Source organism: Carcharhinus amblyrhynchos, chromosome 18, assembly GCF_965287045.1.
Source record: "Carcharhinus amblyrhynchos chromosome 18, sCarAmb.v2.hapA, whole genome shotgun sequence".
NCBI classification, from domain to species: domain Eukaryota; kingdom Metazoa; phylum Chordata; class Chondrichthyes; order Carcharhiniformes; family Carcharhinidae; genus Carcharhinus; species Carcharhinus amblyrhynchos.
Window position 1 is genome coordinate 53,137,279 of NC_137341.1, and position 16,425 is coordinate 53,153,703.

Here is a 16,425-nt window from a genome sequence, read left to right on the forward strand (position 1 = left end):
GGGATATGGGTATCGCTGGCTGGGCCAGCATTTATTGCCCATCCCTAGTTGCCCCTTGAGAAGGTGGTGGTGAACTGCCGCCTTGAATCGCTGCAGTCCATATTGTGGGTTGACCCACAATGCTGTCAGGGAGGGAATTCCAGGATTTTGACCCAGCGACTCCAAAGGAATGGCGATATATTTCCAAGTCAGGATGGTGAGTGGCTTGGAGGGGAACCTCCAGGGGGTGGTGTTCCCATGTATCTGCTGCCCTTGTCCTTCTAGATGGAAGTGGTCGTGGGTTTGGAAGGTGCTAAGGATCGTGTGAATTGCTGCAGTGCATCTTGTAGATAGTACACACTGCTGCTACTGAGCGTCGGTGGTGGAGGGACTGAATATTTGTGGATGTGGTGCCAATCAAGTAGGGCTGCTTTGTCCTGGATGATGTTGAGCTTCTTGTGTTGTTGGAGCTGCTCCCATCCCGGCAAGTGGAGAATATTCCATCACACTCCTGACTTGTGCCTTGTAGATGGTGGGTAGGTTTTGGGGAGTCACTAGATGAATTACACACCACAGTATTCCTAGCCTCTCTCTGATCTGCTCTTGTAGCCACTGTGTTTACGTGACAGAGTTCAATTGAGTTTCTGTTCAGTGGTAACCCCAAAGATGTTGAAAGTGGAGGATTCAGTGAGAATCTCGCCTCATCTCTGGAATTCAGCTCTTTTATCCATGTTTGAACCAAGGCTGTAATGAGGTCAGGATTTGAGTGACCCCCTGGAGAAACCCAAACTGGGTGCCGCTGAGCAGGTGCTGCTTGATAGCGCTGTCGATGACCCCTTCCATCACTTTACTGATGATCAAGAGTAGACTGGGTGGTAATTGGCTGGTTGGATTTTTGTGTACAGGACAGACCTGGGCAATTTTCCACATTGTTGGGTAGATGTCAGTGTTGTAACTGTACTGGAAGAGCTTGACTAGGGGAGCAGCAGATTCTGGAGCACAAATCTTCAGCACTATTGCCGGAATGTTATCAAGGCCCTTCGCCTTTGCAGTATCCAGTGCCTCCAACTGTTTCTTGATATCACATGGAGTGAATCGAATTGGCTGGAGACTGGCATCTGAGATGCTGGGACCACTGGAGGAGGCTGAGATGGATCATCCACTCAGCACTTCTAGCTGAAGATTGCTGTGAATGCTTCAACCTTATCTTTTGCACTGATGTGCTGGCCTCCTCCATCATCGAGGACGGGGATATTTGTGGAGCCGTCTCCTCCTCCAGTGAGTTGTTTAATTGTCCACCACCATTCACAACTGGATGTGGCAGGACTGCAGGGCTGAGATCTGATCCATTGGTTGTGGGATCACTTAGCTCTGTCTATCACTTGCTGTTTATGTTTGGATGCAAGTAGTCCCGTTTAGTAGCTTCACCAGGTTGACACCTCATTTTTGGATATGTCTTCTTGCACTATCCATTGATCCAGAGTTGATTTCCTAGTTTGATGGTGATGGTTGCGTGGGGGATATGTCAGGCCATGAGGTTGCAGATTGTTCTGGAGTAGAGTTCCGCTGCTGTTGATGGCCCAGAGCGCCTCATGGATGCCCAGTCTTGAGTTGCTAAATCTGTTGGAAATCTGTCCCGTTGAGAACAGTGATCATGCGATGGAACCTGGCCGTCTGGAAACCTCATAGTCTTTAGGTATTGGCCATCCTTCTATAAAGAGATGTGTGAGTTCCACAAGTGGCATTCTTTAATTAAATCTTTACTGGAGTCTTCTTATTGTCTGTTCAAATGCCATGATATTCAGCACAGCTTAATAGATTTTTCATGTCCAATTTTTAATAATATTGACTGAGTTCATAATCTGACGATTGTACTGGCTGTAACAATTGTAATTTGTTTTATTTTAGGATTTCATTCCACAATTTTCTATGAAAGTTGAGACCAAAGGGTCGAGAGCTTCGGGTTTTTGGGTGTCCAGATCACCAACAACCTGTCCTGGTTTCCCCCATGCTGACACTATAGTTAAGAAAGCCCATCAATGACTCTACTTTCTCAGAAGACTAAGGAAATTTGGCGTGTCAGCTACGACTCTCACCCAGTTTCCTTCCACATTCTGAAAGACTTGCTGGTTAAGGTGCATTGAACCGAACAAGCGCTGGAGTATGGCGACTGGGGGAATTTCGCAGTAACTTCATTGCAGGGTTAATGTAAGTCCTTACTTGTGATGAATAAATAAACTTTAAAAGATAACTTTTACAGATGCACCATAGAAAGCATTATTTTTGGTTGTATCACAGCTTGGTATGGGCTCCAGCTCTGCCCAAGACCACAAGAAACTACAAGATCGTGAATGTAGCCTAATCCATTGACTCTTGTCTATGCTTCCTGCTGCCTCAGAAAAGCAGCCAGCATAATTAAGGACCCTACGCACTCCAAACATTCTCTCCTCCATCTTCTTCCATTCGGAAAAAGATACAAAAATCTGACACAAGAACAGCTTCTTCCCTGCTGCTATCAGACTTTTGAATGTACCTACTTTGCATTAAGTTGATCTTTCTCTACACCCTAGCTATGATGTAACACTACATTCTGCACCCTCTCATTTCCTTCTGTATGAACAGTACGCTTTGTTCGCATTGTGTGCAAGAAATGATACTTTTCACTATGTTAATACATGTGACAATAATAAATCAAAATAATGGCATTGTGATTTTCTTGTTATCGAATTGGATTTTATCCCACATCCATCCTCTTATAACTAGTACAGCGGCAGAAAATATTCATAAAAATGCCTTAGGGGATGAGGAACTTCAGTTACGTCGATAGATCAGAGAGATTAGGACTGTTTTCCTTGGGGAAGAGAAGATTGGGAGGAGATCTAATCGAGGTATTCAAAATTCAGTATGACAAACTCTTAGGGACAGGGAAAGGAGGTGAAAGGAGAAACCACAGAAATTGGAGGGGAGGAGGGGAAGGGGTGGGGTGCTGATGGGGCTGTAGGATGGGGGAGGAGGGGAAGGGGTGGGGTGCTGATGGGGCTGTAGGATGGGGGAGGAGTGGATGTAGTTGCAAATCTGGATGTGGGGTTGAGACTCTTTCTGTCACTTGACTTCAGAATCAACTGCTGCCGATAGCTGGGACCCTGTCCTTACCCAGAGACCTGCTGGACACCCTCCCAACCCAAACCACCCTCCTACTGAAGCCTTTCTCCACCCTAGCTATACTATATTCTGCATCTTCTCTATGTCTGTATAGCACACAAGAAGCAACACTTTTCACTAATGTACTAATGCATGTGACAATAATAAATCAAGTCAAATCAAAGTCAGCTCTCTGGAGAGATTGCCCTTGTGTTGGCTCAGGTCTGTGCATGCGCAGGCTCAGAAGATGTAGACGCAAGAAATCCAGGACACATGGCTTACCAGGAAACTTTGAGCAGGGCTGAGGAGCTGAGGCAGTGCTGGAAACATGGGATGGATGGTTACCATCAGAAACGTGAAGAGTTTGGACAGAATATTTCAGGAAAGCCTGTTCTCACTGGTAGAAGGATCAAGAAGAAGAGTTAAGATAAATGGTAAAATAAACGATGGAGACATGAGGAGAAACGATGGGTCAAATGGCCTCCTGAAATGTAGAAATTCTATGGTGAGAATTTATTTTAATGTCATTTGATTTTTCTCCTGGGTTGCTTGGTGCCCGGTCTCGGTCATAGAACAGTACAGCACGGAAACAGGCCCTTCGGCCCAACCAGTCCATGCTGACCATGGTGCTTTCCCAGCTAGTCTCAACTGCCTGTGTTTGATTAATCTAAATTATAGAATAGTTACAGCACAGAAGGAAGCCATTCAGCCCCTCGTGGCTGTGCTGATTCTCCAAAGGAGCAATTCCTGCTCTCGCCCTCCTGCATTTTGAATTCCAATTTTCTAACCAACAGTCGAGGCTCCAGGGCAATCCGGGAGAGTTGGCAGCTCAGTTGCAGGGCGAGGTCTGTTGTGAATACTGACTGACATTGGGGAGACCATGCAGACGCTACGACAACGGATGAACGAACACCGCTCGACAATCGCCAGGCAAGACTGTTCTCTTCCTGTTGGGGAACACTTCAGCGGTCACAGGCATTCGGCCTCTGATCTTCGGGTAAGCATTCTCCAAGGCGGCCTTCACGACACACGACAGCGCAGAGTCGCTGAGTAGAAACTGATAGCCAAGTTCCGCACACATGAGGACGGTCTCAACCGGGATCTTGCGTTCATGTCACACTATCTGTAACCCCCATGACTTGCCTGGACTTGCAAACTCTCATTAAGTGTCCTGTCTGGAGACAATACACATCTCTAACCTGTGCTTAATGCCATCCCCACTCACATTGTCTGTATCTTTAAGACTTGAATAGCTGTAAAGACTTGCATTCCAATCAATATTTTGTAAATTGAGTTTGTGTCTTACTATGTCCTGTTTGTGAAAAGAACTCCCATTCACCTGATGAAGGGACAGCACTCCGAAAGCTAGTGGCGTTTGCTAAGAAATAAACCTGTTGGACTTTAACCTGGTGCTGTCAGACTAGTTACTGTGAACACTGACTGCCGGCCTCCAGGGGGCGGCGATGCGGGAGGACCGGTTTGCTGAGGCCCATCTTAGGTCAACACAGTAACAAGTCTGACAACACCAGGTTTAAGTCCAACCGATTTATTTGATAGTAAACTCACAAGCTTGGACTTAAACCTGGTGTTGTCAGACTTCTTACTGTGTTTACCCCAGTGCAACGCCGACATCGCCACATGGTGACTACCATCTTAGGTTGACAGCGACTCGTTGATGGTGCCTGCGCAGTTGGGGCAGTGCCGGCGGCCGGCAGTACAACGCATGCACAATTGGAGTAGAGCCGGCGGCCGGCAGTTTGGCGCCTGCGCAGTTTGGACGGTGCCGGCGGCAGTCAGTGTAGCACCTGCGCATTTGGTGCAATGCCGGCGGCTGTCAATTTGTCGCCTGCGCATTTGGGGCAATGCCGGCGGCTGTCAGTTTGGCGCCTGCGTATTCGGGACAATGCCGGCGGCTGTCAGTTTGGCGCCTGCGCATTTGGGGCAATGCCGGCGGCAGTCAGTTTGTCGCCTGCGCATTTGGGGCAATACCGGCGGCTGTCAGTTTGGCGCGTGTGCATTTGGGGCAATGCCGGCGGCCGGTAGTGTGGCGGCTGCGCGGTTGGGGCAGTGGTAGTGCCGGTGCCGCTGTGATGGAGGGCTGCAGGCCGCGGACTCTGTTAGCGTTAGTGGCGCTGCTCAGCTGCCGGGGGGCGGCCGAGGATATCGTGGTGGGATGCGGGGGCTTCGTGAAGTCGGACGTGGAGATTAATTACTCGTTGATCGAGGTGAGCGCGGGGGCGTGAGTGCATTTGTGTAGCGCCTAGAGTTGGCAGAATGAAGAGAAGCTTCAGTCCCAGGGAAGCCTCCCTGAGGTTCACCCTGATAGAGCCAGGGAATGTTCCAGAGACACACACACTCCCCCAGGGCAGAAAGAGGCCACTCAGCCCATCCAGCCAGCACTGACCCAGCGTATAACCCCACATTTCCCAGGACCAGTGCACCCTAACCCACCCATCCATGGACTGAGCTCCCTGAAGGAAACCCACACAGACACGGGGAGAATGTGCAAACTCCACACAGACAGTGACCGAAGCCGGGAATCGAACCCAGGTCCCTGGCAGCAGTGCTAACCACTGGGCCATCCCTGGAACTCCAGTCACTGCCTGCCAGCGCTACTTACTGCAGACGTGAGACGTTAACTCTTTCTCTCTCCCCTCTGCCACACCTGCTGAGTTTTTCCAGCATCCTTCCCGTCCTTTTTGAGAATCTCGAGCCAGCTTTTCCTTCAGGGGAAGGGAATATTCGCAGCCCCGTCGCTTAAAATCTGCAAAATGATTCCTGCCATTTACGTGTTCCTCATTGTCGTGATCAGTGGGTCGAGCCTGGTTCAGCCAGTGGCAGCATAGAACCCTGCCGAAAGTGGAATCAGGAGGCAAACTCTCCGCTGATTGGAGTCATACCTGGTACATAGGAAAATGGTTGTGGTTGTAGAGGGCCAGTCATCTCAGCTCCAGGACATCACTGCAGGAGTACCTCAGGATAGTGTCTAAGGCCCAACAATCTTCTTCAATGACCTTCCCTCTCTCTTGGGGTCAGAAGTTACGGTCAGGATGATTGGCTATGTTAAATTGACCCTAGTGTCAAAGAATTAGCAGGGTAAATGAGGGTTACGTGAATAGGGCCTAGGTGGGATTGTGGTCACTACAGACACAATGGACCGAATGGCATCCTCCTGTACTGTAGGGATAGAGTAAAAAAAACGGGATGTTCACTGAAGACTGTGCAAGGTTCAGCACCATTCGTGACTCAGATACTAAAGCAGTCCATGTTCAAATGCAACAAGACCTGGACAATATCCAGGCTTGGGCTGACAAGTGGCAAGTAACCTTCATGCCACACAAATGCCAGGCAATGACTCAACTGGACACATAAACACAGCGGCTACAAGAGCAGGTCAGAGGCTAGGAATACTGTGGTGAGTAACATCTCCTGACTCCCCAGAGGCTGTCCACCATCTACAATGTGGGGATGCTGGCGTTGGACTGGGGTAAACACAGTAAGAAGTCTCACAAAACCAGGTTAAAGTCCGACAAGTTTATTTGGTAGCACAAGCCACTAGCTTTTAGAGCGCTCGCTGCTCCTTCATCAGGTGAGTGGGATTTCAGTTCACAAGCAGGGCATATAAAGACAAACTCAGTTTACAAAATAATGGTTGGAATGCGAGTCTTTACAGGTAATCAAGTCTTAAAGGTACAGACAATGTGAGTGGAGAGGGAATTAAGCACAGGTTAAAGAGATGTGTATTGTCTCCAGCCAGGACAGTTAGTGAGATTTTGCAAGCCCAGGCAAGTCGTGGGGTTACACATAGTGCAACATGAACCCAAGATCCCGGCTGAGGCCGTCCTCATGTGTGGAATTTGGCTATTAATCTCTGCTCAGTGACTCTGCGCTGTCATGTGTCGTGAAGGCCACCTTGGAGAACGCTTACCTGAAGATCAGAGGCTGAATGCCCGTGATCGCTGAAGTGTTCCCCAACAGGAAGGGAACAGCCTTGCCTGGTGATTGTCGAGCGGTGTTGGTTCATCTGCTGTCTACAAAGCACAAATCAGGAGTGTGATGGAATACTCCCCACTTGCCTGGGTGGGTGCAGCTCGAAAAACACCCGAAGCCTGACACCATCCAGGACAGGGGAGCCCACTTGATTGGCACCATATTTACAAATAGTCAATCACTCCACCACCGACGCTTAGTAGTAACAGCGTGTACTATCTACAAGATGCACTGCAGCAATTCACCAAAGATCTTTAGACAGCACGTTCCAAACCCATGACCACTTCCATCTAGAAGGACAAGGGCAGCAGATACATGGGAACACCACCCCCTGCAAGTTCCCCTCAAACACTCGCCATCCTGACTTGGAAATATGTTGCCGTTCCTTTGTAGTCGCTGGGTCAAAATCCTGGAATTCCGTCCCTAACGGCATTGTGTGTCAATTCACAGAAGATGGACTGCAGCGATTCAAGAAGGCAGCTCATCGCCACCTCCTCCAGAGCAACTAGGGATGGGCAGTAAATGCTGGCCAGCCAGTGATGCCCTTGTCCCACAAATGAATAAAAAGAAAAGCTGGCACTAATTACGTTCATAAGCATTGGCAGAGTATGGACATTAGTCTGTGATGCCGATACAACCAAAGCAGAGGGGTAAATGTACACAACTCGTGAAGGGGGCAGGACAGGTTGAGAATGCAGTTAATAAAAGTGCACAGGGCTCTCAGCTTTATCAGTAGGGCCAGAGTATACAAAAGGAAGGGAGTTATTTTGAATTGAAGCAAATTATCAGGGATCTGAAATAAAGACAAAGTGCTGGAAGTACTCTACGAAGTAGAAATGTGGTGCGTTTTATTGCTGTTGGAAAATGTGAAGGAAGCCAGTTGGAACCGTGATGTCTTTAATGTTTAATCTTCCTGTAACCTTTCCCTGACCTCTGTTGTTCCATCTGCCCTCCTGAGTTTCCCAGCACTTCCTGAACGTTAAATGTGTATAAAACACTTGTTTGGCCTCCAGCAGAGTATTGTGTCCTGTTCTGGACACCACACTTTATAAATGATGTGAAGGCATTAGAAAGCGTGCAGAAAAGCTTCTTGAGAATAGTTCCAAGATTGAGCAATTTCATATTTTAAAATTTCTTCCTGGCTAGGTCAGCATCTGTAACTCTTTCTGAAATGACCGAGAGAGGGTGGTGATGAGCTGCTGCTTTGAATCGCTGCAGTCCATGTGGTGTAAGTACACCCACTGTTAGAAAATTCCAGGATTTTGATGCAGTGACAGTAAAGGAACGGCTGTACAATTCCAAGACAGGATGGTGTGTGACTTGGAGGGGAAGTTGTAGCTGATAGTATTCAAATAACAAAGAAAAGTACAGCACAAGAATAGGCCTTTGGCCCTCCAAGCCTGTGCCGATCATGATGCTCTAGCTAAACTAAAAAAAACCTCTGCCCTTACTCGCTCTGTATCTCTCTATTCCCTCCCTATTCATGTACCCATCCAGATGCCTCTTAAATGTTGCTAATGTATCTGCTTCCACCACCTCCTTTGGCAGCGCATTCCAGACACCCATCACTCTCTGCATGAAAAACTTACCCACACATCTCCCTTAAACTTTCCCCCTCTCACCTTGAACCTGTGCTCCCTTGTAGTTGACTCCCACCCTGGGAAAAAGCCTCTAACTACCCACTCTGCCTATGGCTCTCATAATTTTGTAGACTTCTCTCAGGTCTCTGTGTCTTTCCAGTGAAAACAATCCTAGTTTATTCAACCTCTCCTCATAGCATCTGCTTTTGGCTGATAGTGGTTGCAGGTTTGGAAAGTGCTGTCCAAAGGGCTTTGGTGATGTGTTGCAGTGCACTTTGCAAATAGTACACACAGCTGCTGTACGTCGGTGGTAGAGAGAGTGAATGTTTAAGTTGGTAAATGGGCTGCTTTGTCCTCGACGGACCCTCCTTGAGTGCTGTCGGAGCCGCACCCATCCAGGCAAGTGGAGATTATCCCATCACACTCCTGACTTGTGCCTTGTAGATGGTGGACATGATTTAGGGAATCAAGAGATGAGATACTCGTAGAAGAATTTCCAGCCTCACAACTTCTCGATGCATCCCAAAGCACTTCTAGCTATTGAAGTACTGAGGGAGTGCCATAACGTCGGACATGAAACATTCAGAATCACAATTGTTAGGATGTGAAAGGACATATTCAGCCTGTTGTGTCTGCACCTGCTCTCCGAATAAGCATTTTGCATTTGTATCATTCCCCTGCCTTTCCCCCATACCCCTGCACATTAGATCATTATTTGAAAAGAAACAATGTCCTCTTGAATGCCTCGATTGAACCTGCCTCCACCACACTTCCACGCAATGCATTCCAGATCTGAACCACTTGCCCACTCCAATGGCCTCTGGAAAATTGCCTTCAAAACAGTTTGAGAGTTCTCCCCTTTTAACCAACTTTATCCTCCAAGTAATATTGGAGTGTTAGTCTAGTTTTAATGCTCTGAAGTTGCATTTGAATGCACAGCCTCCTGACCTAGCCAAGAGTCTTGCTAATCCTGACAACTGTAAGTTAATTCAGTGTTACTGATTAATTTGGTGATGTTTACGTGCCTGGTAAGAGGGGTTGGGGGTGGGGGGGCTGTGGGGGTGGGGGGGGGGGGGTGCGCGGCAGCAGATGCAAAGGTGAAAATGTTTTTCTTGGACCATTACGCACTCTGTGGATAAAGAAGAAACGGATGGAGGCCATTCAGCCCCTGTAGCTTGTCCTGTCATTTAGTTAGGTCGCATTGTTAAAGTTTATTCATTTGTGCCACAGGTAGGCTTACGTTATTAACACTGCAATGAAGTTACTGTGAAAATCCCCTTGTCGCCACACTCTGGTGTCTGTTTGGGTACTCTGAGGAAGAATTTAGCATGGCCAGTCCACCTAATCAGCACATCTTTCGGGCTGTGGGAAGAAACTGGAGCACCCGGAGGAAACCCACGCAGACACGGGGAGAATGTGCAGACTCCACACAGACAGTGATCCAAGCTGGGAATTGAACCCTGTGTCCCTGCCACTGTAAGGCAGCAGTGCTAATCACTGTGCTACCCATCTGATCTGTATCTTCTCTCCATTCATCTGTTTTGATTCCAAAGCCCTCAATACACTTGTCCAGCAGAAATTGCTAAATCTCAGTTTTGGAATTTTGAATTGACTTGGCCTCGGTGGTTTTCTGAAGGGAGAAAAATTCCAGGTTTCCACAACCCTTGATGAAGAAATACTTGCTGACAGCACCCTTGTACAGTCTAGTTCCAGTTATGTCCCCCTCCCTGGTCTCCTTCACCAGCGAAATTACTTCTTTATATTAACTTCTTTATTCATCTTAAACACCTCATAATCTTCCACACTGAAGGGAATGCAAGCCTAGCTAAATCAGCCTATCGTTTTAGTTTCACCCTTTCAGCACAAGCGCAATTATAGTGAATTTATACTGCAATTGTCCAAAGCCAATATACCCTTCCTGAAAGTTAACATGCGCAAAGCAGTTAGGAAGGCAACTAGCATAAGGGCCTTTATTGCAAGAGGATTTACACGAGTTACGATGTCTCGCTGCAATTCTGTAGAGCCTTAGTGGGTCACACCTGGAGTATTGTTTAGTCTCCATACCTGATAATACTGACCATAGGGAGTGTGCAACAAAGGTTCATTCCATGATAATGCGATTGTCCCGTGAAGAGAGATTGCAGAGACCGTGTCCGTATTCTGTACTGTTTAGGATAATGAAATGTGACCATGTTGAAGTGTACAGAATTCTGGCAGAGCCTGACAGGGTTGATGCAGGAAGGATGTTTCCTCCAGCTGGGGAGGGGATCTCAAGCTAAGGGGCACAGTCTCAAACAAAAGGGGCTGACCATTTAGGATTGAGATGAGAAGGAATAGCTTGACTCAGAGGGTGTAATTCTCTATCCAAAAGGGCTGTGGAACCTCAGTCATTGAGTATGTTCAAGACTAATTTGAATAGATTTCTAGATATTAATGGACATTAACAGATATGAGGATAGTGCAGGAAATTGCCATGGAGGTAGAAGTTTAAAGTTTATTTATTTGTGTCACAAGTAGGCTTATATTAACACTGCAGTGAAGTTACTGTGACAATCCCCTAGTCACCACACTCTGGCGCCTGTTCGGGTTCATAAGAACATAAGAAATAGGAGCAGGAGTAGGCCAACTAGCCCTTCGAGCCTGCCCCGCCATTCAATAAGATCATGGCTGATCTGTCGTGGCTCAGTTCACTGAGGGAGAATGTAATACGGCCAGTGCACCTAATCAGCAAGCCTTTCGGACTATGGGAGGAAACTGGAGCACCCAGAAGAAACTCACAGACATGAGGAGAATGTGCAAACTCCACATAGACAGTGACCAGGGCCGGGAATTGAACCCGGGTCCCTGGCGCTGTGAGGCAGCAGTGCTAATCACTGTGCCACCATGCGTGATCTAGTTGAATGCCAGAACAGGCTCGAATGAGCCACTCTTCTCTTCCTCCTCAGTTGCAAGTTGCAATGTCTGCGTGGTATTCAAAATGGTTTACGTAACTAACATACTTCCACTCCTTGTACACCAGCCCTTTGTGGTAAAGGCCAATAGTCCATCAATCTCTCTGTAGTTTTCTTTTGTATCTGTTGACTGGGTTTTAGTGCTGCCCCTCCATGGGTCCTAGCTTCTTGCCATTTAGTAAGTGCTGGGTTCACATTGGGTGTCCTCCCATTTCCCCATGTTGAAATCCATTGCCCCCACTTTTGTCCACTCACTCTTATCAACGTCCCTTTGCACCTTTCTACTCCTGTCAAAGCTTTGAGATTGTTGGTGATGCAATTAGGTATTAATTTTGGACTCTTCCTGTACGGGCAGCAGAATGGTTAGTGCTGTTGCCTCACAGTGCCAGGCACTCTGGTTCGATTCCAGGCTTGGGTGACTGCCTGTGTGGAGCTTGCATTTTCTTCCTATGTCTGCGTGGGTTTCCTCTGGGTGCTCTGGTTTCCTGCCACAGATGTGCGGGTTAGGTTGATTGGCCATATGAAATTGCTCCTTAGTGTCAGGGGGATTAGTAGGGTAAATATCTGGTGTTATGGGGATAGGGCCTGGGTAGGATTGTTATCAGTACAGGTTCAGTGGGCAGAATGGCCTCCTTCTGCACTATAGGGATTCTGTGCTCTGCCCCGGTGCTGCTGTAAACATACTGAAGGAGATAGCTTGGAGATGATTTCATTACTTTGCAGTTTTATTATTCGGGACCAAAATGATGGGGATATTTGCATCACTTTTGACAAAAGCAAAGTACTGTTTTCTGAACTGAGATTTCTGATCAATAATTTAAATTCTCCACTACGTCGAAGGACAAACTACAAGATGGAGGCTGTGACTATGGAGGTAAATTAAGCTGCCAGTTTGTGGGGACCGTACAGAGAGAGATTTGGCAGATGGTGGAGAGCGTTATATGGAAGCAGCTACCAGAAGCTGTTCACCTGTAGGACCTTATACTCAACGTTTTTATATTTGTGATTATTTCCACAGATTAAATTGTACACAAAGCAGGGCACACTCAAATACCAGACCGATTGTGCACCCAACAATGGTTATTTCATGATTCCTCTTTATGATAAGGTAACTAAAACGCTTTAAAAAAACTGCTTCCTAGATTTTTATGATGGCAATAACCTTTCAATTTAGGACAAAACTTTTTCTGAGAATCCAAACTATTAAAACTATGTTCCAAACTTCTTTAATGATTATTTCACCTGAGAATTGTTGGCAGCAGTCATTAAAACAACGGCAGCAAGATCAGATTGTGAAACTGGTTTGGCTTAATGCTTTAATAAAAAGGATCTTATTTTTATTGGAAAGTGTACAATTTCTGTCTAATGAATTCTCTAGACTCATTATGTATTCTGATCTGCAACATTGTGCTAGCTCTTGTGTTATTGTGTTAAATCTGTAGATAATGATTCCACTGGTGAGCAGCCCATGTTGTTTGGTTTACATATATTTGTTCTAAATTCTGAACTGTCTGTTGTAATTTTTAATTTAAGTGTACTCTTCCCTCTGTAGGGGGATTTCATCTTAAAGATTGAACCACCTTTAGGATGGAGTTTTGGTAAGTATTTTAATTTACCCTGACAAGAATGAGTGCATGTTTTTGAAATGTCTACTGTTCACCATTGATTTAATTGGATGGTTATGTAATAGTAGTAATGCTAATGTTTTAGGTATGAACCATTGCAGAATAATGTACAGAATTGTTTCTCCCCAGTCATCAGGTGCACATTCTTTGCAGTTATAGTTGTGCAGCCAACATTATTTACATTTAAATGAACCCTAATTGTAGATAAGTGACAAATATGCCTGGGCCTTTTTTGGTGTCCTGTCAGTAGCCATCTCATGCTGTCTGTAGATTGTTCCTTCAGAGGGCCAGCACAGATATGTCAGGCTGAATGGCATCCTGCGATGTAACCATTCTGTAGTTCTGACAATTATCTAATTGGTTCCATGAGTTCCCCACAGTTCATAAATGGAAATAAATTCAATGTGTGCTGATCAAATGCTGGGCGTGCAGACCATGTAACAGATACATGGAATGTCCTAACTGTATTAGGGGTTGTGGGTTTTTAAACACAAGAAAAAGATGTGGTTTGCCCACGTAGATTCAAAGTAACACACAACAGGTTCATTGAAAGAAATGTTCTCTGCACGGAACAGAAACTGACATCACCATCAAATCATTTGATCAGCTTTTAAAGCAATCATACAACCACTTAACATCTAATAATGCAAAGCAACCATGATTTTAAAAAAATTTATTGAATCCTTTGTGGACTTGATCTGGAGACTAAAACTTGCATGCACGTTTAAAAGAAAAACTTTCCCTCACCAGATATTAGATTCTGATCTGAAAGAGAATTTACGTTATAATAATTAAAGTAAGAATTCTCAACACCAGGTTAAAGTCCAACAGGTTTATTTGAAATCACAAGCTCCGAAAGCTCGTGACTCACCTGATGAAGGAGCAGCACTTCAAAAGCTCATGATTCCAAATAAACCTGCTGTACTTTAACCAGAAGTTGTGAGACTTCTTGCTGTGCCCACCCCAGTCCAACGCCAGCATCTCCACATCATTACAGTAACTAGACTTTGTCACCATGAAGGGAAAGTGCTACATTCAAGCAGCAGAACATGGCATTTCAAGTATCATAGTATAGCATTCCTGTCCTTACAAAATAATATCTCACCTAGTTTTGAGAAATGCCCCAAGAGATCTGCTGGTGTTTTATAAATATTCACAACAGTTTCTCTTCCTACCCAGAGCCTACAAATGTAGATCTTCATGTTGATGGTGTTAATGACATTTGCACCAAAGGCGAGGACATCAATTTTGTGTTCACCGGCTTTTCAGTCTCTGGAAAGGTAAGAGTGAATCTTCAGGTAACTGAGGAAACGTACTGCTGTTAAACCTTGTCCAGGCACCATTGCCATTGGAGAACAATGTTGGTGGCAGATCAGAAATGATGTGACTGAATATATTTGGTGGAATAAGCCAGTAACATTTCAGATCTGTTAGAGCAAAGTCAAGCAATTTGTGTGAAACAACCCAATGACTAATTCTATCTCCAAACTACCATTTTGCTGTTGAGGCTCAGTATTTCTTGTTGGTTATTTTTGTTTTGTGCAGTTGAACTGTCAGTCCTAAAGGTGAATGTTATATAATTTTGGATTATTTTGGCTTTTGTTTCATCAGGTTTTAAGCAAAGGTCAAAGTTCAGGGCCTGCTGGTGTTCATGTTACCTTAAGAAGGGTTGGGAAGGATGCTGATCAGACCTCGCTGACTCAAACTGGAGGAAAGTATGTACTTGTTTAAACTGTGATTTCGATACGGGTAAGAAGAAGAGCTGGCTTTCTTTCTGAAAGGAATTTCACTTTTTGCTTTCTTCTGACAGATATGTATTTACAAAAGTGCTGCCTGGTGACTATGAAATCTTTGCATCTCACCCCACCTGGACTCTACAGAAAGTAAGTTTGTTTATAGAATCATCATAGAATCTTACAGTGCAGAAGGAGGCCATTCGGCCCATCAGTTCTGCACCGACCACAATCCCACCCAGGCCCTATCCCCATAACTCCTCTGCTAATCCCCTTGACACTAGGGTCAATTTATCATGGCCAACTAGCCTAACCAGCAAACCTTTGCAGTGTGGGAGAAAACCAGAGCACCCAGAGGAAACCCACGCAGACATGGAGAAAACGTGCAAACTGCACACGGACAGTGACCCAAGCGGGAATTGAACCCGGGTCCCTGGCGCTGTGAGACAGCAGTGCTAACCATTGTGCCACTATGTTGGCTATAGCTTGTAGCTGCCGCAGTTGGAAATTCTCAACAATGGATACATCTTTGTGTTTTGGTGATTGTTTTCTGCATGGTGATCCATGCAGGGCTCAGACAATGTGGCTGTTGTGTAAAGGCCAAAGAGGTTTCTGTGGGTTATCTCAATGAAATATAACTGTGCCATACCATTCACCAACGAATGCCATCACCCACCAGTGATGCTGGACACAGTGCCTGTTAGTTTCAGATTTGTACATATTGTCAGTGCAGACGCTACAACAAGTCTTAAAGCTCATGGTATGCATTCGGAATAGAATGGGAGCCAAGGTGTAATAAATAGTAAACCAGCAATCTAATCTTGCAGCTGAAATGATGGGTATAAACCACTTGAGTTTTACACGTGTTCTCTGTGTCATGTCTGAGCCCCTCAACTAGATTATTGGCTTCTTTTAATGACCAGTGTTATAAAGCGGACGTGGATTTCCCCCCCCCACCAAAAAACACCGAAACACCTTGCCTTATAATCTCTAAAAAGTGTGTGTGAAGTGGTGTGACCTGCTCTTCAGCAACTTCTAGTAGTTAAATATAAAATAAATCCCTGACACTCACTCTCAAATCAATATGTAATAATTTATTTATCTAACTAACAGCGAGCAAACTTACTAAACTATTAACAAACCAAATAAATCCCTTCTAACTGTTAACTATTCTCGAATAAAACAAGAATTTATTGGAATGCTGTTCAAATAAATTCAATTCCCCGCTCATTACCAAAATAGAATTTAGGTACTCTCTAAATTACAACCAGGTTTTGTCTCTTTTGGAATATTCTGGGCTTTCTCTGTTGATTCTTCTGTTTGGAACTTCTTTCTTCTTTGGTACCTTTGCTATGTAGATGGTGTTTTCCCTCAGACATAGATGAAGCTTTGAGAGCCAGCAATTCTCTGTCTCTCTCTCTCTATA

The 16,425-nt window shown here is 45.5% G+C and overlaps 1 protein-coding gene across 2 annotated transcripts in view; it reads left to right on the top strand.

The window, feature by feature from the left end:
* Positions 1-5,178: 5,178 nt before the first annotated feature.
* nomo (nodal modulator) overlaps positions 5,179-16,425 on the top strand; it is a 78,054-nt gene continuing 66,807 nt past the window's right edge. For both annotated transcript variants that reach the window (XM_080207038.1, XM_080207039.1), the window contains exons 1-6: positions 5,179-5,345; positions 12,660-12,749; positions 13,194-13,239; positions 14,446-14,546; positions 14,878-14,981; positions 15,077-15,149. In XM_080207038.1, the coding sequence (XP_080063164.1) occupies positions 5,211-5,345; positions 12,660-12,749; positions 13,194-13,239; positions 14,446-14,546; positions 14,878-14,981; positions 15,077-15,149 (549 nt within the window). In that variant the 5' untranslated portion in view covers positions 5,179-5,210. The remainder of the gene's footprint in view (positions 5,346-12,659; positions 12,750-13,193; positions 13,240-14,445; positions 14,547-14,877; positions 14,982-15,076; positions 15,150-16,425) is intronic.